General features: G+C 40.7%; 2 protein-coding genes and 1 non-coding gene across 3 annotated transcripts in view; 1 reads left to right on the top strand and 2 right to left on the bottom strand.

The window, feature by feature from the left end:
• Positions 1–1,948, bottom strand: part of LOC118404061 — a 2,019-nt gene extending 71 nt beyond the window's left edge. Inside the window, exons 1-4 of the mRNA XM_035803013.1 lie at positions 1,326–1,948; positions 996–1,126; positions 555–728; positions 1–238 (exon numbers count right to left, since the gene is read on the bottom strand). The exon at positions 1–238 is cut by the window's left edge and continues 71 nt beyond it. Coding sequence (XP_035658906.1) covers positions 155–238; positions 555–728; positions 996–1,040 — 303 coding nt within the window. The 5' untranslated portion in view covers positions 1,041–1,126; positions 1,326–1,948 and the 3' untranslated portion in view covers positions 1–154. The remainder of the gene's footprint in view (positions 239–554; positions 729–995; positions 1,127–1,325) is intronic.
• Positions 1,949–3,519: 1,571 nt separating this feature from the next.
• Positions 3,520–27,290, top strand: part of LOC118404316 (centrosome-associated protein CEP250-like) — a 51,552-nt gene continuing 27,781 nt past the window's right edge. Inside the window, exons 1-8 of the mRNA XM_035803383.1 lie at positions 3,520–4,832; positions 16,981–17,160; positions 19,894–20,055; positions 21,302–22,337; positions 22,913–23,202; positions 24,798–25,010; positions 25,234–25,440; positions 25,607–26,770. Of these exons, the coding sequence (XP_035659276.1) occupies positions 3,762–4,832; positions 16,981–17,160; positions 19,894–20,055; positions 21,302–22,337; positions 22,913–23,202; positions 24,798–25,010; positions 25,234–25,440; positions 25,607–26,770 (4,323 nt within the window). The 5' untranslated portion in view covers positions 3,520–3,761. The remainder of the gene's footprint in view (positions 4,833–16,980; positions 17,161–19,893; positions 20,056–21,301; positions 22,338–22,912; positions 23,203–24,797; positions 25,011–25,233; positions 25,441–25,606; positions 26,771–27,290) is intronic.
• Positions 17,863–17,933, bottom strand: Trnag-gcc. The gene has a single exon. It is a non-coding gene; the product is annotated as a tRNA-Gly (tRNA).

The following is a 27,290-nucleotide window of genomic DNA, read 5'->3' as shown; positions in this document are numbered from 1 at the left end:
ATGTAGTTTTACAGTACAGTGTACATGATAGACACAAATGCAAATGGAAAGGCTCAGCACTTCAGATGGAATGGAGCATGTAGGATGAAGGCTTTTTAACTTAGAACTTGGTGAAAACAGTATTGAAAAAGGTAGATCAAATAAAACACCTGCCTTAGTTGTCATCTTCCGCCTCTCTTCTCCTTTTCATCTTCTTCTTTCCTCGTGTCCTCTCCTCTACTCCTGCAGATTTGCACACCTACAAAAACGCAAGATGGGATAAATCATTGATTGAATTTTGCAATACATGGATGCCACTACAAATATCTGAAATTCAAAATGTATTTAGCTCCAGTTTTAGACATGTTTGTGGAAAGATGCATCATCTATACACATGTATTGGTACCTGGATATTTAACCTTCATTAATAAACATGTAGCTACTACATAAATCAAGTTTTATGTTGAGAAAGCACACTAATTCAGACAAAAGCACAATGAATGTAGGCAAAGTATCATCTTCACAAATACTGTACATTGTAAAATGACATGTAACTAAAGACTTAAAAAACCCACCTGACACACTGGATGGATCATCTGGAATTGCTTGGCCTTCTCCAAAGAATGGGGAGTGTCTCTTCCTCCCCACACTGCCAGCTTACCATTGGGAGGATTGACCTTAATGCAGCTGGAGCCTTGAGTCTCGCAGAATAGTAGTAGGGCTCTACTGGAACGGCACATGATAGGGCCCTGCACAAAACAGGTGTCAAATGAGACATTAATACGGTATCAAACTTGATTGAAAAAAAAACATTTGTCTATGAAACTATAAAAGTAAAAATAACAGTTGTCATACCCATTCAAAAAGGGTTACTATATCAAGATGGTCTTCTTCCTGTATCTTTCAAGTCAAAGTCTAGTTTTAGGTCCTATTAAGTCCTTGTGATGAGCTACAATTGTAGCCTCAGAATAACAACATTGTCAACCAACATAAATTCAATGTACGCTATAACTCACCGGCTCACATAACAGCTCTCTCTCAGATGATCGTCTGGTATCCATGATACTCCACAGGTGTACATGGAGTCCTCCTTCAGACTCCAAGTCCTTCTTCTGTGCTGTGGTGAGCGCTCGTTGACAGGAATCTCCTGTCAATAGAAGAGTCCAAAATTTGTTATCAGTCGGTTTAGTGCCTTTTTTTAGACATCCTGTCAATAGACTTAAAAAACAGTGCTGTAGTCATTTATGCATGCATGTACCGAATGTGAAAATTTAAAATACCCTCGGCCCCCCTCCCCTACTAGTAGTTCAATCCAAAACTGAAGGTTACAATGAAATTTTAATCACCTCAAAAGCAGACTTGGGCCGTGGATCTTCATCAGTCTTTCCACTGGCCGTCTTGTCCACCTCAATGCGGACAAAACATCCGAATTGTCGGCAGGCATGCCCAACCTTTAGGCCAGCGTAGACCTCGACATCTCTTCCGACTTTTTCTTCATTGCAAAAATTTGCACATTGGCGGTTCTTGAAAGAAATTCGCTGAAGTTCACCGGCCTGAACTCGCTTGTCGTAACAAGTTTCTCATATAACTGGGCAAATGTAACGTCACCTTGTCCACAATCAGTCGCGTACCAATTCACAACACCGCCACCCTTCCGTGTCACTTTGATGCTTACATAATTCGAAGGAGAATCACGATCAGTTGAATTCGTCGCCATTTTCAGTTATTTTGGCAAGTTTCGGTTAACGTCAATGCGCATGTGCAAGGAATAGTTTACGACAAAATGAGTACGTTTTGCGATAGGAGAAGACGCAAAAGATGCATTTTACGACATTAGTATGGATTTTCGGCATATATTTGATGGTATTGAAGCTGGTTTTAACGATGCTTGAAAACTTTTTTTTTTTTTGGAATCGGCCGAAAATTGGTGCGCACGCGGATGTCATCCATAGAATCAAATCAACATGGCCTTACAGTGGATTCCAATTATTCGTATTACGCCTTTTTGGATAATTCGGGTAATTGTATAGCATTACGAAATCCCAAACCATTTGCCATCCATTCTATTGTTTAAGACATCACAGAATTGAATAACCCACGGTCTCAAACTTCGGGTTGTTGGATAGAATTACGTCAAGTTACCGTGGCAGATTAAAAATGGGAAAATATGCCCTAAAACTCACAAAATGAGTCCAAGTACTAGCTACTTTAAAAACCATCACGCTTCACATCGATATCAGTACAGGATGACTGCTCCATATTTTTTAACACCTTTATAATGGCCCATGTCCCATTCAACTGTCTATGCAGCCATGAGCGACACTGGTGTCAGCTCAGTCCAGCCGGAACGTCATTAGTAATTGTAAAACCAGGACACACTGCTGGTTGTACTGTGTACGCGCTGCAAATGGTTAATGCGTTTCGTCAGATAGAGCGGCAGTGTGCTGTGTGGTACGTGCTTTGGGTATCAATAGCAAAATTAGGCTTCTTGTCAATGCTGGGTTTCAGCTATTTTAGCATTGCGGATGTGGCATTTGGTTGCATGCATTCTCCGAACAGAAGGTTCGAATGAGAGTTCGAATCCCCGCCGATGTCATCGACTAGTACTCGTGACCTGTATGTAACCCCTAGTACGGGACTGTTCATTTTGCTTGACTGTGAAAAAGAATTACCCCAGTACAGTGAACCTGTATGATACCCTGTTTTTGTCCTGACATGACCGTTTCGGGTGTACAGCTCCTTGCATTGATACTGACTTCATGTAGACTGTATTTCCCCTGAAATATTTAATATCTAGATATGCCATTGGGGGATACGGTGATTCCTAAACGATAAGACTGAATATAGATATGCTTCTATTTTTGATGTAACGTTACTTGACGTTGTTGATAACGTTCATATAAAAAGGCAAAGGTATTAATTACTCGTGAATATATATATATTGATTCCGTGTTAAATTGATTACCCATGGAACGCTGAACAAAAAAATATCTAAAATGCCGTACTTATGTCGTATATGCATGGCAATAAAAGTCATACTGCATTTCTGTAAGATTAGAATTTGAAAAAAATAGTCTATTTTAGCTGTACTTGATATCATTTGTTAATATCGTGTATGTTTAAATGTGGAGGCTGGCACGCCTTTTATCAGTGAATGCTTTTTTGTCCATTTTTCAACATGGCATGTATGGTTGTATATAAAATACATTAGTATCTGTCATATTGGGAGCAACTGCAGTCCGAAGTATACTGCTATACTGCAAAGAAATACGTGACAATACTTTGTATACTTGGCATTATGATAACGTTGTCATGGTTATTCATGTAGGTACGTACTAATTTCGCCTATAATTTTTCAAGAACATGTTGTATATAATCTATTATACTTATTATATAGAACCCAATGTATTCCTATAACATAATATGATATGATATAAGACTGCAATGCGCTACGTTACAAGATATCGTGGTTACCCGTACGTGATTACACTCTAGTTAATACTCTATTCCTAGAGTGATATTAAGATCAGCTTGCAATACAACACGTTTAAATACATCATGCACACTATAGACGACGGAAGTGAACCGTATAGACGTACGCGGCACACGCCCGTGTGACTGCCCCGTGAATGGGTAATGATTTCGCGCGGATGACGTCACGGGTTGGCTAGGCCGACCCATTGTGCGTGAGGCGAGTCCTACAATGGCGGCGGCGGCGGCGAACACCAGGTAACATCTGCCGTGCCGTGTGTGCATGTTTGTGTGTTGTTGTGCCGAGAACAATGGGGGACAGCAGCGAGAGGAGGGCGGCTTGTGGGCGGTACGACCCGCAACCATGGCGGAAAGACAGGTGCAGGGTTTGTTTCCGGACACGCGAGGATCACGGCCTACTGGGCGATGATGTAGACGGTGGCCTCATGCCTGTGGAATTAGCGGGAACTCCCGAGGGTGGACCGGCTGCTGAGATAGCGGGTAGAGAGCAGATTCCGAGTCCGCACCAGCAGCTGCCGCCTTTTTTGGAGAACCGCGGCGTTGAGAACGACCCTTCGGGAGGCATGCTGCTTTCCCCCGAGGGATCCAGCGTAGGCGATCCGGAGGAGGACCAGGCCAGCACGGACCTGGAGACCAGCTCGGCCGAGGAGAACGGTAGCACCGAGCGGATAGACAGACAGATGAAGAAGGACACAGACGCCCCACCCCCTCGGGTGAAGCCACGGTCAGGCGCGCACAGCTCCAAACCCTGGCGGCAGAACTCAGCCTCCACCAGGAAGAAGCTTCGCACGGCGGACGAAGTGATGGTAAAACCAGGTGACGTCACGAAGAAATTATCTAAAGGAGGCCATATTGGCAAACCGTCCACCGTTCGCGGGAACTTTGAGAGAGGAGGGGGGCTAAGTCTAACCAGCACTTACACCCGCTCGTCTCTGACTAAAAGTCCGGCTGTTTATAGAAAGGAGAACGGTGCCAGAACGTTAAATACGGACACCGCTGGCAAAGGTACAACCGGGATATGGAGTTCTGGGGGTAAACAACAGTCCTGGCATACCACTGGGTCAGTCAAAGCCAAGCCGGACGGCAAGCCGGCGGGAGACGGAATCTATCTCACCGAGAGGTATCGCGCGAAGGCCCGAGCACAGGCGAGCAGAGGTACACGGGGTTCGGACGAGAAGCTCAACAACTACCTCAGGAGTCCCGACTCCGACCGAGGGCCGAGCACCTCGCCCGACGGCGGCCGGAGATCCCCGAGCTCACCCGAAGACAGGAACGCCAAGGTCGGGGACGACATTGCAGAGGAGAACTCCCGACTTAAGGCGGAGATTAAGGAACTGAAGCTGGAACTTGAAGAAATGCAGGTAAGAAGAATACCCCCACCACACACACACACACCATCCTCAATGCATGCATTAATACTACATTCGCATGAAATTCCCTTTATAAATATTTTGAGGTATACGCATCATAGGTACGATCAAAACAAATACCTTACATGTGACAACACCGTACTATTTTTATCCAGTGTTCAGCTTGAGAGAGACAAAATACTTTATTAAAGCAAAGCCATATCATCCATAACCACGCATACAGAGATTGAGTATGTCCACTAGTCCCCAGAGACATGTCTATTTAATGTATACACAAAGGAATTTGGGTCATAGCAGATTACTATGTAGAGTATTCCCCGTTTTTCACTTTTCATTGTCGCTGTTCCTGTATGTTTTTGTTAGTGTTTATTACATAGTTAACACACCCAGGCCAGTCCGCATGTACATATTTATCCCAAAAATTAGTAAATTTAAAAACGCGAATAAAGCTTAAATCCATGATAGCATACGAACGTCACTACAATGAAAAAAGTCGAAAATGATTACCATGAAAGTCAGGCGTCACAGTTTGTGAGGATGAGGGTCAATGTATAAGCTATTTAGACTCTTAAAAACATTCTTTCCTGAAGCCTTTAGCTTTTGTATGCCAACATAGAGCAAGTGGATTTTAAGGGGAATACGTCAGCCACGCTGTACACATTGAACAGCATCTGCTATGTCCATACTGTACGGGAAATAACAGGTGCACATGGGGGGAGGGGGCAATGAGGCGTGAATATTTATTCATTCATTTATTCGCATATATTTCCATGCAAAAAGCATAGTGCTTATGTGAATCATTCTACTCAAAACATAGATATAAACCAAGAGTAGAAATACACAATGTCAGCATAAATATATAAATACAAAATAAGTAACAGAAAAAGAAGTGAACACGACTGAATTGAGGAGGCATAGAAAACGAACATACGCATTTTACGTACAAGCTTTTCAATATAACGGACGATGCATGATAATTACGTGAAATTTTATGATATTTAACGGACTCTTTTTTGCTCATTCCATTAAAGTTCTACCACCTTCTATCTGATGGAAATTATATTCCTCATTATGACCAAATGATCTCTCTCACATATTTGGCACATTCAGAATAACACATATAACATAGCAACCCAGACCAACGGATGATAACAGCTACAGTGCTATAATAAACGTTACTAGTTATGTCAGTCACCCTAAGGGCATGTATTCGGAGGAAAATATTCTAAGCGTTCAGAAGGATAAAGAGGGTATCGTCCAGTTTTGACAATCAATTTTTTATATGTTTGTTTTCTTTCTTTCTTTCTAAGAGTGCCAATCATGCTAATTGATAGTTTTGATATGCCCAGCGTTATCAAACAATTTTCAACATCTTTGGCACATTCAAAAAAACATAACACAAAGATCTCCAATAACCCGGAGTTGATATGAAAATAAAGGTTACCCGCGGGTAGGCATGTAAAGGAAAATTCCCAAACATGAACAGATGGGCAGGGTAAACAGATGGTGTCACGGTCATATGAAAAATTGGAGGGGGGCCAGGCGTGTTGCCCTTTTCGTTTCGCTATGGCCCCATGATACACCACCATGAGTGGGCTCAGTGGGTAGCATAATGATTCCGCACCATGACATATATGCACCAAGCATAACTTTAAAAAATGGAGCCAGTTCTGAAATGTAGCAATTGCATGATGAAATGTTTAGTGGCGAACTCACCGACTGAGAAATTGAATGAATATTAATGAATTATACATTTATACCCCACAGGGCTAAGTACAGGTCACATGGTAGCAATTATATACATATTTGTATACATGAAAACGTCTAATCTTCTCTAGTAAATTTGACTTTCTCCCGCTTCTTGGTAGTTGCATAAGTAGTGAGGTGTATGGTGAGTAAGGATCATATGAATTTCTCTTTACTATACAAGTATCTGAAGTGGGGAAATTTACTAAACATATAGCCAAATACAATGAACGAGTAGCCGAATACGATGAATGAATGTAAGACCTTTATTGTACACGACAGGCTAGGCACAGGTCGCTAACAGACATACATAGGAACGCAGAAACAACAATGCACAATCTAACTAAGTATATCACACACACACACACACACACACACACACACACACACACACACACACACACACACACACACACACACACACACACACACACTTGTCCCATAGCCTTTTTGTATATAAACATAAGTACTTAAAGCTAACAGGAAGGGGGGGGGGGCATTTATTGTATGTACAGGAGCAGACATAGGAACAGGTAATGTTTGATATACATGGTTTATCTTGGTGCATATAATGACAGCGCTCCGTGCATCCGTGTTTGGTATGATAGGGGATGTTTCATGGCCTGTTACGTCACGCATGACATCACTGCTCGTCTGGAGCCGCTCGTTAGCGGGGTGCTGAATAGTCGTCCCGGGGCGGTCTCAACTCCCGCAACATGTGCAGGGGCGGGGTGATAGCGAAGGGATGGAAATACAATCACGTTCACAGATCCTACGTGACACGAAATACACCGTGTTGTATTTTATGTTATACCCACCTGAGAAAAACCACGTGACCTCGAACAAACAATGTTCCAACGCCCGAATCAGGTATTCGAATTTTCGACCACGACGCACTCGGAGTGCACATAGTACGTTCAAATTATTCAAAGGAAGCCTGTGTGATAAAACTTCGAACCATGTGTGATACGGCTTTTTTATGTCATACCTGTGACGCGGAAGTGACATGGAGTCATCAATTATTCTACGGCCATTTCCTGTATGTTCGATTGCATGCGTCAATACATACTTAACTACATAAACCTCTTTCTCTTTTATTCATTGGATTTTGCAAGGTCACCATAACAGCTTTAACAGTAAGAGCGCAAAACACCAGCAATTTATATGAACGAAATCATTTTTATTCCCTTCAAAAAAGACCTTTCAACTCCGGAATTTGATAAGAAATCGAAACTTAGTTATATCTTTCTCTCTCCCTCCCCCTCTCTCTCTCGTGCTTGTGTGGTCAGTATGGTACGTAGTAACGTTCGCGTGAGATGTATGCATGACTCACACTGCAGCTGAATTCAATATCCCACACGGACTGTTTACGACTCTGAACCGTAACTTTATATTACCGGAAAACTCCACCGCAGCAGAACACAGTAATGACCCGATCTGTCTTACAGAACAGGGGCTGAACGGCTGCCAAACACAACCGAGAGGCCGTTTATACACAAGCGAGAAACATATAAAGGATATAGGTCCAACTTGCGAAACGTTTTTAGCAAACCTCGAAGCTGATTTACCGATGGCTAGTTTGGTCGGCACTGTTTTGGTCCGATGCGGTACTGCGGGGTTCGAAAGATTACTCAATTACGAATTTCCGAGATAAACAACGAATTTTCTTACGTTTTGTGTATTTTGATGTCTTCTAAGTCATACGTTTACGTATTACGCAATATCTACATGTAAATTACAACAAAAATAACACAACAGTGCCGCAGTGAAAAAACAAACCCCGCAGTGCCGCACCGGTGCCCCAAGTGCAGTGAGATACCACCTTTAGTTAACATCTTATACCATGGGTAAATCTGCTCATAGAGTAATTTTAGGTTGATGCTATTTGTACGTGCTTGTTACAACGTTCATGACTTATGAATAGGAATCTTAATCGCATTTAATGAGGTATCAATAATAGTACAAGCGTGCAAGATACAGCTGCAGACAAAATAAGTCTGGTGTTGTCAACGCTGTTCTGTTTATGCATCCATTTTCGACAGCAATAAATACATCTTGATTGCATTTCATGACATGTTCTAAGAGTTCCGAGCATGCCAAGGTTAGAAATAAAGAACCTGACCTAGGCCTTTCCACATCCTTTCATTACTGATATGTAATGGAATCTAATATTTAGAATTGCTGCACAAACACTATCTGTTACTAAGTCTATATTTTCATCAGTATCATATCTGTTACACTTGCCTAAGTCTGATATCTAGTGGAATTTTAAATCCAGAATGCCTACACTGAAAAATGCACATGCGCGGGATGTTATCAATTGTTAAGTGCTTGTTTTCACCGGTATCATATCTATTACACTTGCCTAAGTCTGATATCTAGTGGAATTTCAAATCCAGAAGCTGCACAAAATTCCTATGCGACACAGTGTTATCTTTTGCTAAGTGTCTCTTTTCGCTGGTATCGTCTCGATAACACTTGCTAAAGTCTCCATCATAATCTACTTGTTGATTAGAACGCATTGTCGGCATGCCAATCGTTCCGGGAATGAGCTAAGGGGCGGGGCCATGACTGACGGGCACAGAGGTCAATGTCAACGCTGATTGAAAGTCAACAGCCGTCTGAGATGACATCATTACTGCATGGTTGCCTAGCAACGGTCATGGGTCAGGCATGACGATGCCAGTCATGCGACTGGTGTTTTTGCGCTTATCTTATTTAGATAGAAGATACTAGTAATGGATTTTGCTCAGTAAAAGTGTAATAAAAAAGATAATGAACAAGAATATCTGAGATATTCTTCTGTTAAAATCAAAGAGCACTATCTTCATCTGATCTTTTGGAAGGCAAAAATTACGACTATCTTACAGTCACAGGCGAACAGTTCTCTCCCTACGCATTAGAGCAATCTGAAAAATCTCTTGGAGCTTTGTCATGTGAGAGCCTCATTAAAACCGAGCCACGCGGGGTGATATGTGTAAGCTGAAAGCGGGAAGCTTGCCAATTGATGGCGGTCTCTCGTAACTTACGTTGCAGATATAGCTTTCAATGTTGTCAGCGGTATATATCTTCAATAGTTCGCATATGTTTCAAAGGTATGAAAGCCTGTTCATGTTTTATAAGCACTGTGTGTTCTATTATCAGGGAACCTCATTAGAGACAACCTATTCCTAGCGATATCTCTAAACTTAAAGCCTGGCCATTAATTGTAAAAGTTTGTAAAACTTCTAGCTCCGACTCTACCAAAAGCCGTATTACTCAACTACCCTTTTCTTTCCTACGCATAATGTAAAGGCTTAAGTTGCCCGTACATCTCTGACAGATGTTATAGGTGGCGTCCATCTCAATTTTTGTAGCCCGGGGCCACACATTTGTGCAAGCCACTATACTACAGCAGAGGGCTAGTCCGCTGGTAGTGATGTATGTCTAACTCCAATACTCTTCCTCATTACTGCTGAGTGCTAAGTAGAGAAAGCATCATGTACCATGTTTGATTAGTAAGAGGTGGCCGGGGATCGAACTCACGACCTACCGATTGTAAGGGGGACAGCAGTACCCAATCGGCCACTGTATCGGTTCCTACGTGTGATGGATGCTATGTCTTTCTTTCGTTTGTTGCAAATGTGTGTGAAATCACTTGTGAACAGTCTTACCGCCCCTACGGCTTCTTGAGCTACGGGACTGATGGATGGATGGAAATGTGTGTAAATCATAGAGCTTTACAATCCATGAACCTTATAAAAAACAACTCCCACTGAGTGATCACACCCCGCTGGAACCCTGCCAGGCAAAACTGGAAAACTGCCATGTAGGATGAACAGCTGATATATGGCTTACTGAACCCTTCCTTCAGCCATCCATTTCAAATTAGGAATCAACAGCAACATATCTCTTGGTTTTAATTCTGTATTCTTTTTGTCTTGTTCTTGATGCCTATCACGCTGCAACATGGTTTACAGCGGCTGAGCCCCTAGGCACAGTGTCTTTGATTATAGGCTGCTTTTTTTGTGTGCGTTTGACAAGGCAAAAAAATGACTATGGCTGTGTAATGGGACCATACGTCAGCACACGCTTTCCTGATTTGGTCTTATTACTTTGTAAATCCAAAATATTCTTCTTCTTCCAAACCATCAAACCACTCCTACTGGGGTATAAATGAGGGGGTATGCTAGAGTACACGCTTTGTCCGGCCATTTTCTGATTGATTGGCTATCGGGTCCGATTTGATATCTGAAACTCGACAATAGACCAAAGCAAACCGCGCACTTACAGGTACAATATGTAATTAGAATAGAAACGAATGATGACAAGTCTGATATCTGCTCTCTTTTACACGTAAAATCTACAATAAATTGACATTGAATTCACGTCTCGTCCTCCCAAATAATCTAGAGTACATCATTTATCCGGCCATTTTGTAATAGAATATCGGGTCCGATATGATAACTGAAACCCGACAATCACACACAACCAGGCCTCGTACAGACAAGTATGTAATTGAAAATGAAATTAATGATGATATGTCAGATATCTTCTCTCTACACGTACAATCTACAACAAATTGACATTGAATTAACGCGCAATCCTTCTAAGAATACACCTTCCACCATCAAATAACACAATTTTGAAAATACTTTATCTCCAATCGTCCTTACAGTCATAAAGCCAAATATCTTCTGTCTTCTACACGTACAATCTACAACAGATAAACAAAGGATTAACGTTCCATCCTGCTAAAAATACACCTTCAACCAGCCCCACATGATGTCAAGAATACCTTATCTTCAATCGTCCTTACAGCCCTTTCTGCTCGAAGAAACTAATAGCCTCATTCGTAATGTCATTATTCCCGGAAAAAATGCCCCGTGTTATAGACGCGCGCAGCCAGACGGAAGGTTTTTATGTCCCCACTCAGTCTGGCCTTCCTGGAAATCAATGTTACGGGAATTTGCGCCCTGAATAACATTCAAATGCGTTCTTTTATGTGTAGAAACGTTGGTCGCGTTGTAGATTTACTATTGTAGCATTGCGGAATATGTTGGAGTCAAAGTAGCATTAGAAAAAGAGGAATATCCATCACAGACGGTGGCTTTTCATTATTTTAATGAGTTTGACCTTCCTGGAATTTGCGCTCTAGATATTTAAGCGTTTGTCCGAAATGTAGGTCGTCTGGTTAAATTACAAGCACGGAATTATTGAACGTCTTTTCTATTGGCCTGACATGATCTGTTTCTTGTAAGGAAAATTGTTCATGTTATTAAATAGTTAAAAGCATACATAATTCCCAATATTAACACGTATTTTAGTTATCTTTCAAACACTGTTATTTTATTGCGCTATTTTTTTTTTAGCATTTCTGTATCACCGTTGTTCCATTGTCTAGTTCTCAAAGAAATACATTAATGCGTTGAATAAATCAAGACCAGAGTAATCGAAAAGAAAGTAAATTGCCAGTGTGCCTCGTGGTTTGCGTAAATTACAGACCACGGGTGGTTGTGATGGAGCCATCATTCAGCACCAAGGCCAGACCCCGTGTAGTAGAGAATGCAGCAAAAGATAATAATTATATGTGTTATGCTCACTGTGATTAACAGATAATTTTCTCGAGTATAACAGTGCTTTCAATTCCTACAGTACTGGGTATTCCATGAGTAATGGAAGATTGTGGTAGAATTTTGGAGGAAGATTGGAATGGTATAAAACTCCATTAGAATTTGACAGCTTATTCATTCATATGGTTACCCTACATAGAAGCCGTTTCCATTAACCCCTATTCACTGACATGTTTATTTATAAATAGTCTCACCGACATGTTGATTTATAATAGTCTCATCCCAGAAAAGACAGAAATGAATGTTTCAAGTACGCCTGCAAGTGCGTCGCCTCTATGGCATATCAAGAGTAGTAAGAATGCACACAAGGCTGGGTATTCCTTAGTAGCCACAGATTTCCAGTAATGGAAGATCAGAGTAGAAATAAGTCCATTTGCTTTTTGACAGCTTCTTCATTCATATACTTACCCTACATAGGGGTCATTTTCATTAGCGTGTATAAAACTTGTCAAAATTGCATGTACGCGCACATGTACATGGCAATCCATTGCATAAACAAGAACCGTGCAGCAAAATGCACATGTAATTTTGAGTCTTTGTGCAAAATGAGGTCAGTCCAAATATCCAAGCGAGAGCCCAGCACAACGACACCAATAAATAAACATCTCCCCCTGGAGAAATCCTGCGCCCAGACCACCTGCAACCGGTTATCAGTATTAGCATAGATTAACATGGATGAGATTCGGCTTATGAAAAGTCCGTGGTGAATACGATGTCATTAATCTATTTGCAAACAAGCAAGATCTCCGATACTGGTGCTCGGTAATGATTTGATATAGTCTGGGTACCATACGGATAGTAGTTTACTCCGACGTTTATTATACACTATACACAGTCACTAGCGTTTCTATGCCATTCAAGGTAGCAGAAGCGAACATAGGAGCGAATTACTATCCGAGTGGTACCCGGACTATTAATGATATACAGCAAAATATACATGTGTACTGTATTAAAAGGAAATCGCTTCTTTGTGGCTTCATGTCCTATTTATTCTTGAATTCATCGATGTTATTGATTACAATACCGTAATCGATATGGTTAAATGATTCCTTAAATTACATAGTTAAAAAAAGAAATGATTAGCCACGATATTAGGTCAAACAGATGCACAGGCATCGACTTGAGCAAGAGAAAATCAGGGCATATAGAAAAAAAAACAATTACCTTACCATATATGATTATATACCGGTAACGTATAGCTTTAAACACAGCGGGAGAAAAAATATCTGCAAATTAAGTGTAAGCACCGGTTTATCTTTAAAATACAGTCGGTAAAAACGGTTAGGACTGAATAGAGCTGTTGAGAAAATCCCCACGGAACAATCACAGACGTGCCCATTAGCGGCCGTATCCAGACCTGTCCAGCGGTGTGCCTGTTCATATAGATTAGTATGATTGAGGTCCCTTTTGGCAGATGATATCGGCCGGGGATTAAAAGCGATAGACGTGAATCTGGCTTCTGCGTTAGGAATGAAATGGGAACTACATACAGTTTTCTTGTGGGAAGGCATTGTCTTTTATTTATACATATCGTACATAGATAAAGCCAATGAAACCGCAGAAATATAATTTTTGAGCGAAACAATTTGAAGACTATATATTTGTATGTAGATATATACAAGGCAAGCAAAGGAAGGCATTGTGTCAACCTGCTTAGTTTGCTGAAAGCAGCAGACCTAAAGCACAGAGGCCAAGCCCTTCCTACAACAGCAAAGAAACTCCAAGAGCTGACTATAGGAAGCTAGCAGGATGTAAAGCACACTGAAAAAAGACGAAGAAAGACTGAATGCAGCTATAGCACTTTCCAAAGACTGTAGATACAGAACACAGTGACTAATAATGGGGATGCATGATGATATTTGTATTACATTTGTGTATTCATTTATTGATTGAGACAAAATTTTAATGAATTTCAATGATTGACCTGTTTTGTAAGAGAAGCTTTTACAAGATCTCGCTCATCTGCCTTCCCTATAGATTAGTTTGATTGAAGTCGTTTTAGACAAATGAAATGGCCAGGCCATGGCATTAAACGCCTTCAATCAAACTAATCTAAAGAGTATTAATGATTGACCTGGTTTATAACTAAAAGAACAGCTCAACAAAATCTTGCTGTTCTGCCTTCCCTGTAGATTAGTTTGATTGAAGCCGTTTTAGACAAATGAAATGGACTGGCCATGGCTGGGGATTAGGGACAGGAGACATGAATCAACAACAGACATGATTCATTGGCGTCTGTGATAGACATAGAAGGTGACCTGCAATTCCTTTGTGAAATTATCTGTGTAATTTTCTTTGATACAAAGGACGGATTTTGTATGTCCCTGGCCACTGAAAGTATCACACATATCTTTATTTATAATTAGCAAGTATTTACAAAATGTTGATCAATATCTATTGATGATCAGAGCGGATGACCTGAAATTCCTTTGTGAAATTACAATTTCTTTGATACTTATATAAGGCGGATAATAGAAATCCCCGGCCACTGAAAGTATTCACACAGATCCTGATCAATATTTATTGATGATTACCGCTGAAGGTTTTTTTTTGTCTAGTTTATCTATTCAATTACACTTATATCTCTTCATCTCGAATTCGACGACGGAGATCTGATCAAATGACCTGCATTATTGTACAAACAGCCTTCTCGTCGTCTTGATCTTTCTATAGTATACTTTTAGATTAGTTTGACAGGAGCTGCCCCAGAAAATTAAATGGACGGCTGTTCATGACTTGTATGATTTGCATCTCTGTTAGAGGAAATTGGACCTGCAATTCTCTTGTGAAATGACATTTCCTTCTACATTCAGTAACAATGTTTGAAAGCAGTAAATGCAACTGTTTATAAAGCCAATGGGTTGGCTCATTGACTACATTTACAAATATTCTTACCACAATTGATTCTAGATTGTATTTCTTAACAACAAAGTCTATTTGCTATATTTCCGGCAGCACGATTGTTGATCTTATAATTATGCAAACCCTAGTTGAATATGCGCAGTCTCATTTATTAGTAGATAAAACCTCTTTAGTCTGACATCCTAATACCATCATTATAACGTATGAATGATGAGCAGAATAATTTGCTGTGACCTCTCGCCGAACATCAGATCGATGCCACAGATGCTCTGTTTGCTTAGACCTACAGGGGCTGCTATCGCATATCGTAAATATTCTGTTTTACGACATTTATCGATTTTGCGTGCTGTAACCTCTGACCTATCACCAGCTAAGAGGAATTACCTAGCTACTCCATCATGATCATGTGATCTCCGCCCGCAGAAGTACTTAGCTAAAAGCATGTAGACGATGTCAAGTCATCTCTCTAAAGGTCTCTCGGGTATAAAGGCATACGGACGATGACATCTCTCTAACGGTATCTCATGAGTCTCTATATATATGAGGTCATGTCTGCTAGATGTCATGAAATTACATTTATATCATAGATATTAGTAATGCTGACATTAAGTATGAGATCATACTGACATATAATGTTAAAAAGATTATATAGAATTAGAATATCTAATTCCTACAAGAACAATATATGTAGTTTACTTAAATATTTACCATGTACTACAAATTCAAAGATGGTTATTTTTCTCCATTATATTAGGAAAAATCTGCATAGTCCTCCGATTATTCAACGACAATCAAGAACACAAATGATAATTACATCCGCCAAACTAAATGTCTATGTTTATTACTATATGTCTGCCACAAGCAATGAGATCATTTCTTCTTTCTGATTTTGATAGTGGACCACATATAACCTGATATAAATGAAAAAAAAAGGAATATTAAAATCAAATAAAATGTACCTTCTTTGTATATCTTTAAGCCCAGAACTGGTGGTTTTAGAATTTAGGTATATATAAATCTGAATTATAATATAGACGCCAGATAGCCTATCTTGAGAAAGAATAGTTAAAGAACAAGTCTATGTATTTTTTACTGAATACGTGATAACTATTTTAAAACCCCTGAATGATATAAGATTACATATTAAGCATGAGCCAAAACATAATCAAATTAATCATCTTCTTCATTAATAGTTAATAGTGAGTGACTAATTTCAGAAGTGTCTAATTTTATCTCTGGGGATCAATTCCGACCTTACGTCACTTAAGAGCAATTTTAAAAACGTTCTGTATTACTTAAGGACCCGGCAGAGGGCCAGGAATATGGACTGAACAGAGTAGTTGTCAGTCGGGGCAGTTCCAGAAAACATTTCAATTCTAGGAATTGCCGAACCATCATTGCTGTTACAGCAGTTTACACCGGTAGAAATTAGACATCTAGCGACTGTTACTGTAAATGCAGAAATGTTCGCGGTGGATTGGTATTCGCGGTTTTCGCGGTGACCACTTCACCGCGAACGTAAAACCACCACAAACATTTTTTCTATTATAATATTAGACTGCAGTCTATGGTGTTACCGCGAAATTAAATCCACCGCGAAAATTCCTTTTTCCCGCTACCGCGAAATTAAATCCTCGTGAACTTAAATGCATTTACAGTATATCAAGATTTTAAATTATGCTGTATTCATTAAGTTCAACATGATTCAATTAGGTTTTAATTCTCTAAACTGTCATGTCTTTTACGCGATAAAAATTCCAGGAACCACTGATATCACACTAACATAATCTGTGTTGAATTAACGGAACTCATATCGCATAGAGGAATTTGAACAGTTTCGCCAGCTGCAGCGGGGGCTGAAAAAATTCCAGTTCGAAACCAATGATTTCAAATTAACGTGCCTTTTGCTTTATCAACAGGACTCGTTTCGAGAAGAGGAATTTGAGCAGTTTCGGCAGCTGCAGCGGGAGCTCGAACAAACTTCCCGGAACTGCCGCATCCTGCAGCTGCGCCTGCGCAAGGCTGAGAAGAGGAACGAGCAGGTGGAGGCGGACCGCGGGAACTACAGCCGGGTCAGGGAGATCGAACAGGACCTCAAGGTCAGGAAATGTACCTTTTTGTTTGTTTGTTTGTTTCGCACATAAAAAAGAAAAGTGAATAAAGTACAGAAGAAGGGGAGAAGTCTGCAGGTGGAGGCGGACCGAGGGAACTACCGCCGGGTCAGGGAGATCGAACAGGACCTCAAGGTCAGGAAATGTACCATTTTCTTTCTTTGTTTGTTTCGCACATTATAAAGATGAAAACTAAGGTACAGGAGAAAGGGACGAAGGTACTATCTACAGCCGGGTCAGGGAGATCGAACAGGACCTCAAGGTCAGTAAAAGTATCTTTTTTTATACTCAAGTAGTCTAGCTTGCGGAATTTACTACGAGTTGGCAAACTGGACTGAACAATATGATAATGGTGGGTCATTGTATAATGCTAAACTTTCTTGCAGCACTGTAAGGTATGCACGGATCAAATTTTCAACGAACAATCACTTCAGAACGTAAACTTACAAGAGTTACAGACACGTGATCTTATTGACATGTGATCTTGTGGGAGAACGAACAGGATGTAAAGGTCAGAAAATGTACAATGCAAAACTCTTTTGTGGTAGATTTAACGCTGTGGAAGGGTGATTTGAAGAACCTCGACAATTCCTGCTATTGAATGTTCAAATATCTGTACAAAAAATATCTTCTTTTCTTGACAAGATCAATGCGAATAACGAAGAAAAAAAAGGATTGAAAAAAAGTTATTGCATCGGCCGGGAATCGAACCCGGGCCTCCCGCGTGGCAGGCGAGAATTCTACCACTGAACCACCGATGCTATGTATCAAGATTATATACCTAACTCTCTCTTGATTTACTTGTCTGAACTGAAACCGAGATGATATTTTTGGGTGCAAGGTAAAATACACTTAACATAGAATATGTATACTCGATCTGTATATACGTCGTGCATTAGTGCTTCATGAATGCTTTATAAATTGACCCATGTATTGTCGTGCTTTTGGAGATTATTGACTTATAGTGCATAGACAGGCGTAACATCGATTGTTTCCCGGTTGAAGCTCAAGTTATTACTTGGAGAGTTAGAAATAAATCAAGAACAATTCGCCTTGCCTCTAGAGACGATTTCGATGTTATATAAAGCGTTTCTATCGATCGATGCCACGATTTCATTGCATGAACTTCGCCATTGATATTCAATGAGTAGACGACACGGTTTACACGAATTAAGAAAATCGCAAGTCATTTATCTACTTACTGATAACAATATTTGTCTATTTTCACATAATAACAAGTGAATAATTCATAAATTCACTCCTTAAGAAGTAGTGTGCATGTCCGTGTGTGTCTGTTTGTCACGATCAACATCTGCAGAACGCAGCCACATAATCTTAGAAAATGTATTCTTATTCAATAATCGGTATATAAGATTTGAGTCATGTTGATACAATGTACCACACCTGAACGGCAACAAGGTCTAGAAAAGATTGCGATGTTTGAACAAAACATTCAGAATGTAAAACCACGATTAGCAAACAGATAACAATGCGCTTCCCTGCTGGAGGTTGGAGCCTGATAGATTTACTCCATAAGTAATGCAAGAGGCAGCACAGTAGGTTGGTTTTCCATGATTTATCAGCGGAAAACATGCGCGCCAGGGGCCGGACTCTTATCGACTCGGGACCGCCCCTGGCCGCCATGATGGATTGCGGGTCATCATGGGAGATATACGAATGACGTCATCACGCCGCGTCTTCCTCCAGACATGCCAGCGTGATTGGTGATAAGATCCACACGGCTCGTCCTTCGGTGTCGAGAGGAGCTTAGCACGAAATGAAATTGTGCTAGAAAGGCTTTGTCAATATTACCGGGCACAGACACGGTAATCCCTGTCAGTATACTGAAAACAAACGCCTGTTTAATATCTTGATGTTAAGTAATGTAACGTTAACGTTACGTTGAAAGAGACTTAAGGTATGTATTGTATGATAAAAATGGCAATGCTGATAAATCGATGCTGATTATTGCGGCAGAGTTCCCTATGCCACTATTGCTAAAAATTAAGAGATAAATAAAATTGGCGAATCTAAGTAATGGTGGTATTCTTGTTTCATTTCATCCTTTTAGTTCAGTTATTTCCTTCCATCGAGATCAAAAGTTAATACATTGTGTAATGCAGTCTTTGCCAGGCTCGATGGGTTGCCGGGAAAAATACAAATTGGTAAAATTGACTGAATGATATGTATTTCTGCTAGTGGATTTAGCCAGCCATATGAGTTCAGTTTTTCCTCGGTTGCAAGCTATACTCGTATATGACTAACTTCTCTAGCACACTGTTGACTAACTAGTACTCCTTTAGCAGACTTGTGCTATGACTTACAGAGTATGGAGTCTGATAGAGCTCAAGAATGAATATAAAGCATTTAAAAAACAAAATAATTTCTACATTTCCAGGTTGCAAAAGAATGGGCAGGACTACAATATTATTATTTTTTTGTTGTTATAGCAACAAGGTTAAATTTCCGAAATGGTGAATTGAACAGTGTTTTTCAGAAAAGTATTTCTCTGTCCTTGTATTGTAACTGCGTCAGGTTGCGAAAGATGCACATCAGTCACTTTGTATATCTCTTTTAAACCGTGCGTAGCCTGACTAAATCACGCTTAGAGTGGCCCGCGCCTAACATCGCCAGGTCAGTTACAACCTCGGACAGTGGAGTTTGTGTTTCACGTATCAACCATAACTAGCGTTAACAGAACACCCATTGCTGTCACCACAGGTCGCGAAAGATGTGTCCGTCCGTCTGCATCACGAGTTGGAGCAGGTGGAGGAGAAGCGGTCCAGAGTTGAGGAGCAGAACCAACATCTTAGACACAAACTCGTCAAGTCCGAGACGTCTCGGCAAGCCCTGAAGGGGGAAGTCGAGAAACTCAGGAAACAGGTAGAATCGATATTCCTTCTTATAGCTGAAAAATTGGGTTAGACAAATCTTTAACAGCTAAAGCTTTGCAGTGCTAACAATGTAACCATAAATACCATTAACCGTGTGATCTTGACATCCAAAATGAATTAGGTAAAACACGCAGATAATACTACTAACTTGTAAAAACGCAAATGCAGGCAAGTAAATTTAGTGTACAGCAAATAACACTTGTATATCGTAAAGAATGATTTCTAAATAAAGTCTCAAAGTCTCTCTCGAAGGCAAGTTCAGGCAAGTGAAGTACTATTTGTTGAATTTTATTCATGTAACGCTTGATGCGCTTGCAGGCAGAATGGTATGCCATGATGTTAAAACATCCTGGAATGTATACGACATAATATAAAGGAAATCAAAGCTCACTGTAGGCTATTACAAGACTTGTTGATTCATCGGCATCGCATTTGCTGATGTAATGTTGTGTAGTATGAGTAACTGGAAAATATTCTATCATCAAAATGAAAATATACTTCTAAATTGTGTCTATGTCGCTCTGTTGCTGTGATCGTTATAGATATGTCCATATTTGGAGTAGAGGCATGTAGCCGAGGCCCTAGTCATCATTCAAGGAACTGGTTGTAATTGATTTAACGAGAAACGTAATCGAATTTGTCGAAGACAATTTACGATAATTTACATAAAGAATAGGATACTGCAAGCTTGTAATGTAATTATATACGTTTATGCAAAACCTGGACGTTTTCAGTGTTGTACATTATCCGATATAATCGAAAGATAGAAACCCCTTACAAGCAAATGAGTGGCTAGATTTTTTAGCATTCGATACAATGCAGAGTAATGAAGAAATGATAACGATATAAAACTTTGAGAATTAAAGCGTTTTTCGGAATTTGGAAGATTTTTCAAATGGTTTCCTAAGTTGTAATCAAATCGCTGAAGTCGTTAGGGGCACTATCGATTTAGATAAATTAGATAAATTCAAGCATATGCGTAAGGTTAAAACAAGGACGTTAAATGACCTCCTTGGTACCATGGTACAAACAAGCCATTTTGTTCCAGAAAACAAATGCAATTAAGTGGATTTAGGTGAATGTCTTATTCTTTCTTTAATTTGGAGGTACGTTCTCTACCTTTAATAAACAGTCATTGTTCGAAGAAAATTGATACTAACTTAAACATACGTGACTGATGAAACTCTTCAACGAAACTCTTCAACGATATTCTTTAATTTCGTTTTCTCTAATAGATACAGAAGGCAAAGAACCACAACAAAGGCTCCGATACGGAAGACGCTTCCTCGGCAGCCATCCAGGCGACCAGTGCCGAGGCACAGTCTGACGTGCGCCGGCAGCTCGAGCTCGTTGAGGAGGAGACCAACCTCATGCGGCAGTCTCTCGTCGAGGTTGAAAAAGACAGAGACGGTCTACAGTTTCAGCTAGAACAGTATAAAAGAAAGTACGGCGAGTTCGAATCGTCTGAGAGCGAGCAAGCCGAGCAGTCAGAATGCAGCAACATTAGTAAAGAAGCTCAGTTAAAACTGAAGCTTAAACTAGTAGAGGAAGAGGCGACAACATTAGGACGAAAACTGATAGAAATGGAAGTGAAGAACGAAAAAATTGGTGCGGAGCTTCAAAAGTACCGCGGCAGGTGTAAGAACATGTCCGCTTCGAGTAGCGAATCAGAGGCAAGCTACCCGGAAAGCGACATGCCTGAAAACGTGGAAGAACTTCGAAGACAGCTACAGTTCCTTGAAGAAGAGGCTGACGTCTTACGCAGGACCGTTTCAGATCTGGAGGAGCAGAACCAAAATCTCATGGCCCAAGTCTCGCGATACCAGGCCGAGAAGAAGGCCGGTAACCTTCGACCTCGAGGTAAAGATGGCGGCCAGGATCTGAAAGCGAGGCTAAGGCTTCTCGAAGAAGACAATTCTATACTAAAACAGAAACTTGCTGCGATGGAATATGATAACAGAATTTTAGTATCAACGATTCAGAAGTATGAACTTGAAATTAAATGTGCAAAAAGCGCGAAAACACCAGACTCAGGCAGCAAAGAGGACATCAACAAAAAACAGCTCGAAGAGGAGGTGACCTTTCTGCGGAACAAACTCGCGGACATGGAGGGGAGGAACGAAGATCTCGCGAGAATTTGCGAGGATAACGAGCACGACATGGCGGCTGCCCGGATGGAGAAGGACATGGAGAAGCAGATCAGTGAGTTCCAGCGGCTGGAGGAGATGTGCCTGCTGGAGCAGAACATAGAGGAACTACAGACCCATTTAGGTGGGTGCTGATTATCTTCTCCTTTTTTTTTAAATTTAAATGTCCTTTAAATTACGACGACGACGACGAAATTACAGTTGAGCACAAGGCTGCGATACTTCTCTTAGCTTTGGTTCAAATGCCCTGCGCCAGAATCTGGGCTGATCACCAGGAGAGCAACATGGGAGCTCTGATATATTCATCATCTCTTCTCATCCTTTCAACCGCTGGTGAGATATAAGACAGCGATCCTTCTTTTCGCTTTGGCCCTGTCCTGCGCCAGACTGTGGGCTGATCGCCAAGACAGTCACATGGGCGCCACGTCGTCTATAACTGCTCCTCCACGCTGATTACATGACTATATAGACAGAACATAGATGTATTAATGCTGCAATAATAATTGATGAGACGTTTCTTGAATCAAAAGGTCAACTACTGTGTTGCTACTCTTTTTCCTAATATCAGAATTCCAAAGTAATCAGTCTTTAAAGTATGTTTAGGAAACAATCAATCGATGGTATAATCAAAATTAAGTAAATGGTCTTTAAAATAGATAAAACCTTGTCCATGTCTTGACTTCAATTTTCTAATTTCAGAGTACCTTCAAACCTGCCTTGACCAGAAGGACGAGGTCTGTAAGCGACAGGAGAAAGAGCTCACTGTCATGGCGGAAGAACTCAGAATCCTCAAGACTGAAGCGGGACTAATAAAAGAAGGGGAGGAAGTCCGGTGGCGGAAACAGCCGACCCGTGACGACACCGCCAGTGCCATGACGCCTCCTAGCGACGAGAAGAAGAAGGGCAAGTCTTCCAAAGTTGGCAGCCCTACCCAGAAGTCTACCAGAAGCAAGGCTCTGAAGGACATGATAGCTCAGGACAAGACGAAAGTAAGAAGAAAAGAAAACATTTGTTTTTGTCTTCTTTCATGTAAGTAGAAATACAAACACTGCCTTCACGTTGTGTTTCATCGTCTGTAAGAACAAGATGTTTCATCTGTAATATTTTGTGTCACTAACGTTTACTCATGATATTGTCTATCATCGTTGTTCAACATCTGTGTCATCTTAACAGTTATATTTAGTCTGTGATGATTATGATTTACCAACTGGTTTTGCAGTTACCCAAGTCTTTTCTGCAAACCTAAAATATACTGACCTTTGTTTAACCAAGGAGGTTGACCTCCTTGGTTTAACTCTATAAAATATATTTTAGGAAGAAAGGTATCATCTCTTATGTTCACGTTGGTCTCGCGTGAGTTGGTGCATGACATCACGTGACCGTTGATTAGTAGCAATCTTAAACCCGGGTTCAATGGAAATATACTTGGGTATTGCAAAGCTAGTACGAGTGTGTGAAATTACAAAGAATACTTCCTACGGGTCTGTTCGATTCCGGTCAGCAAATGACCTGTCGTCCTCCTACTGACCTATGACCTCTACACTAACCTCTGACCTCACTCTGATCTTTGCAGAGCAGACGTGGATCTCACACCTAGCGAGTTCTAATGGTACTGAATGTCTCTATCTGGCTACCCCTACACATCTATCATACATGCCGCCCAAACTCGATTTTATGGATGACTATTCTCTACACTCATATATGGCTCATCACTCGATACATGTCGATACAGCTATTCATCCGTCTTGCAGAATGTTAGGCTGCTATTTTTTATGATAGACTGCCCTCAACATAAAGGCCAGTACGATACATGCACGAGGGTACATAGCCTTAACGAATCCATGAAGGAATATTCTATAATTTTGTGCAAATCATTGTCCATGTTACCATGGTATACTGCCTGTTACAGCCAACTTGCCAACACCAGCACGAAAACCTATTGTCTTAGTAAATAACATGACCATTGATAAAGCTTAGGAGCAGCGACAGGGGTTTATGAGACTTTAAAGACACATATAGGCCATACTAAATATCATTTTTAGATTCAGATAATTCCAATAGGTAAATGTAGCATCCATAAAATCGAGTCTATGTGGCCTAACCTGCCGTACTTCCCAGGACCAACCCCAACCTGGGCTACTGCAAACTCAGCAACAATCGGATGTTAATGTATAAGCCCCGAATACAAAGCACGGTATAATTATTTTGCCGTAAAATGCACATCAGACACTTGTTTATGCGCTCTGAATTTTTATACTTTTACTTTGAGGTGAAATCGTTTTTCAGGGTGGTAAAGAGGGTGTGGGATTAACGTTGTTAATCTTTATCTTCTTCCCAGTTTATCCCCCCGTTTGTTATTCTGTTCTTAGTTTTATTGCTACTTTACTCGCTTTCTTACATCAATCTCTCTACGATTTTCGTTCTTTGTCTTATATCCGTCTTGTTTTTGTTATAATCCATTGTCATTGTCAATATTTTAAGAATATTCTTTTCTTATATCTTAATCACTTTCTTTACATTTTCTTCATCTTATTTGAGTCTCTGTTCTCTTTTCGTTCTTTTTATCTGGATTACACCTGTTTAGACGAACCTCCCTGACAATTCTGAAGACTGTAACTGTGAGACAAACGGGGATTCTGGGATAGTAGAACAACATGGCGGACGATCTCGTCTGATTATGACGTCATCAGAGACTACCTCGTCACCATTGGAACTGGCTGCCGTTGTAAATGCTGACTTGAAGCAAGTGCCTTTGTCTGGGGAGAAACTACAAATGTTGCAAGAGAGCCTCTCTAAGGTAAACATTGAGAGAAGCCTGTGCAGTTTTGATGCTCGTATACTGCTATATTTCTAACGTTAATTGATAATATATTAAATGTGATTTCCTTTTGATCATGTTCAGCATCAGAAAGTCAGCCAGCTCTGACAAAGGTGGATTTTACATAGTAAAGCATGTTATTATATGTTAATGGTCTACTCCAAGTTTGATTCTATGTATATGTTTGAAATCTCACTTGCAGGTTGAAGAAACGAGAAAACTGCTCTTGGATTGCTCAGCGCAAACTTCGGACCTCAAAGATAAAAACGGCAGTCTCGCAGATGATTTGCCTGATTGGAGCGCCATCGTGCGTACAGCTGATGAACTGCAGCATCACTGTGACCGCTTACACAAAGTGTGTACCGAGTACAGGGCGCTTTGTGAAGAAACTCAGGAACAGAAAAATGAGGTAAAACACACAGTCATGCAATTGGTTTATTACCATGATAATCAATTGCAATTTTCTAATAAAAAAAGGTAACTGCGTGTCTTCTTTGTCGTAAGTTATCTTTTGGTAATGTTGAAGGTGCCAGGATAAGAAAGCTATAACCGTGCATGTTGTCCATGTTCTACAGAAAGACGACCACCATGGACAAGCCGAGACAGTACTGCAATCACTCTACCACCATTGCGCACTGATATCCACAAACAGTTCAAGCTTGCGGCAGCACATGGCTAGCATAGAAACAATGCTAAGCCAAAGCAACATTTCCGACACCAACGATGCCCAAAGACCATCAGAAACACATCCTGAAACCATCAAAGAACAACAAAATCTACTTCAGATGTATAGTCGAACATATGTGTCCCTGCAGAATCTTGTGCGGGCTATAGAGGAGATGGCCGACTGTTTTGTCCAGCCGGCTGCCGACAGGGACAGAATTCCGTTCCGGGAATCTACGAATTTCCAGGAATGCAGCGAGAATTCCAAACTAATGGTGCCGACTAAAGCTTCTGAAACCGAACCCAAGCAAGACACGAGCGGAATGGATCCACATCGCAATGATGTTCCTGAAGCTCCGGATCCACCGCTTCAAAATGATGACAAAGAGGTCCTTGTTGGTAGCAAAGGTTGCTTTTGCCACAATCGCGAGGAATGCAGTCAAACCTTCGCTGTTGCCGTCCAGAATACAACAAATAGTATCAAAGATAGTGACATAAATGTGCGTGAGTCGGAACATCAAACAGACACAGTAGCTGCAGATGGCGCTTTCGAAAACGTGGATGGCTCGTCGTCGGAATCCCAACATTTAGAAACAATTTCCTTGTCAAATTCCGCTGCTGAAGAGGAAGTCGAGGGCCTTGCGCATTCCTTCATAACTCCATCAGTGGAGGTTTACCCATGTGAACACTTAGACCTAGTTCACCTCTTTGCAGAAAACTTAAAACTTCAAGACGAACTTGAAGTGAGAGAGATTGAGTGGACTGTTCAGAACTTTCAGCTTTCGTACGAACTTGACCGTTTGCGCGAATTGTGCACCACCATCGCTCAACTCGCCTTTTCTGACACTTTAACACCTGGCACGATCCCTTACGAGAAGGAGGTCCAAGGAAGTGCTTCTCTTATCGAAGAAACTCTCCAAGAAGGTCGAATGGCGGATGCGGAGATGAAGAAAATCCTAGAGACGTTGATGACGCAGGTCAGCGATGATCTTGACACAAATAAAGACAAAAACTGTAAGACGTCTTCTGACGTGGCGTCAGCTAAAGACGAACTGCGAGGCGAGACCTCCGGCAAGGTAACTCTAAGAGTAATGTTAAGAGTACCTTCGCTTAAGGTGTGCAGAATAAAGGTATCATACTTTAACAAAGATGAGCTTTGAACCATATGGTTACTGTTTAGCAAGTTTTGTCTCATCCGTCAGCTGCCCCTTACTGTAACTATTTGACCGCATGGACACTACAGATCTGACAACCGTCTTCTTACTCTTCTCTGTAGTTTGTTCTTCTTAATGCTTCACTAAGGTTACAAATTAATTTGCATAGGTATACTATATACAGGTCCCGTGTTTCATTTTAGGTCTATATCAATAAACAGTTTAAGGATACATGCGTATTGCCAATATTTCAAATTCCCGGACATAGGCCGTCTCACGAACGAAACTACCAACCAATCTTGTAAAAGCGTACAGCCGCATTCTGATACTTAAAATATCTTCAAATATCTATTTCTTACGACAAATACGTCTTCCCAAGGTTTTTCTAGATAAAGGTCAAGATGAAGGTCAACATATGTCAGTACCTTTTTGTCACGAATAT

This window comes from Branchiostoma floridae, chromosome 17, assembly GCF_000003815.2.
Source record: "Branchiostoma floridae strain S238N-H82 chromosome 17, Bfl_VNyyK, whole genome shotgun sequence".
NCBI classification, from domain to species: domain Eukaryota; kingdom Metazoa; phylum Chordata; class Leptocardii; order Amphioxiformes; family Branchiostomatidae; genus Branchiostoma; species Branchiostoma floridae.
This window is presented reverse-complemented; position numbering and strand designations above follow the sequence as displayed.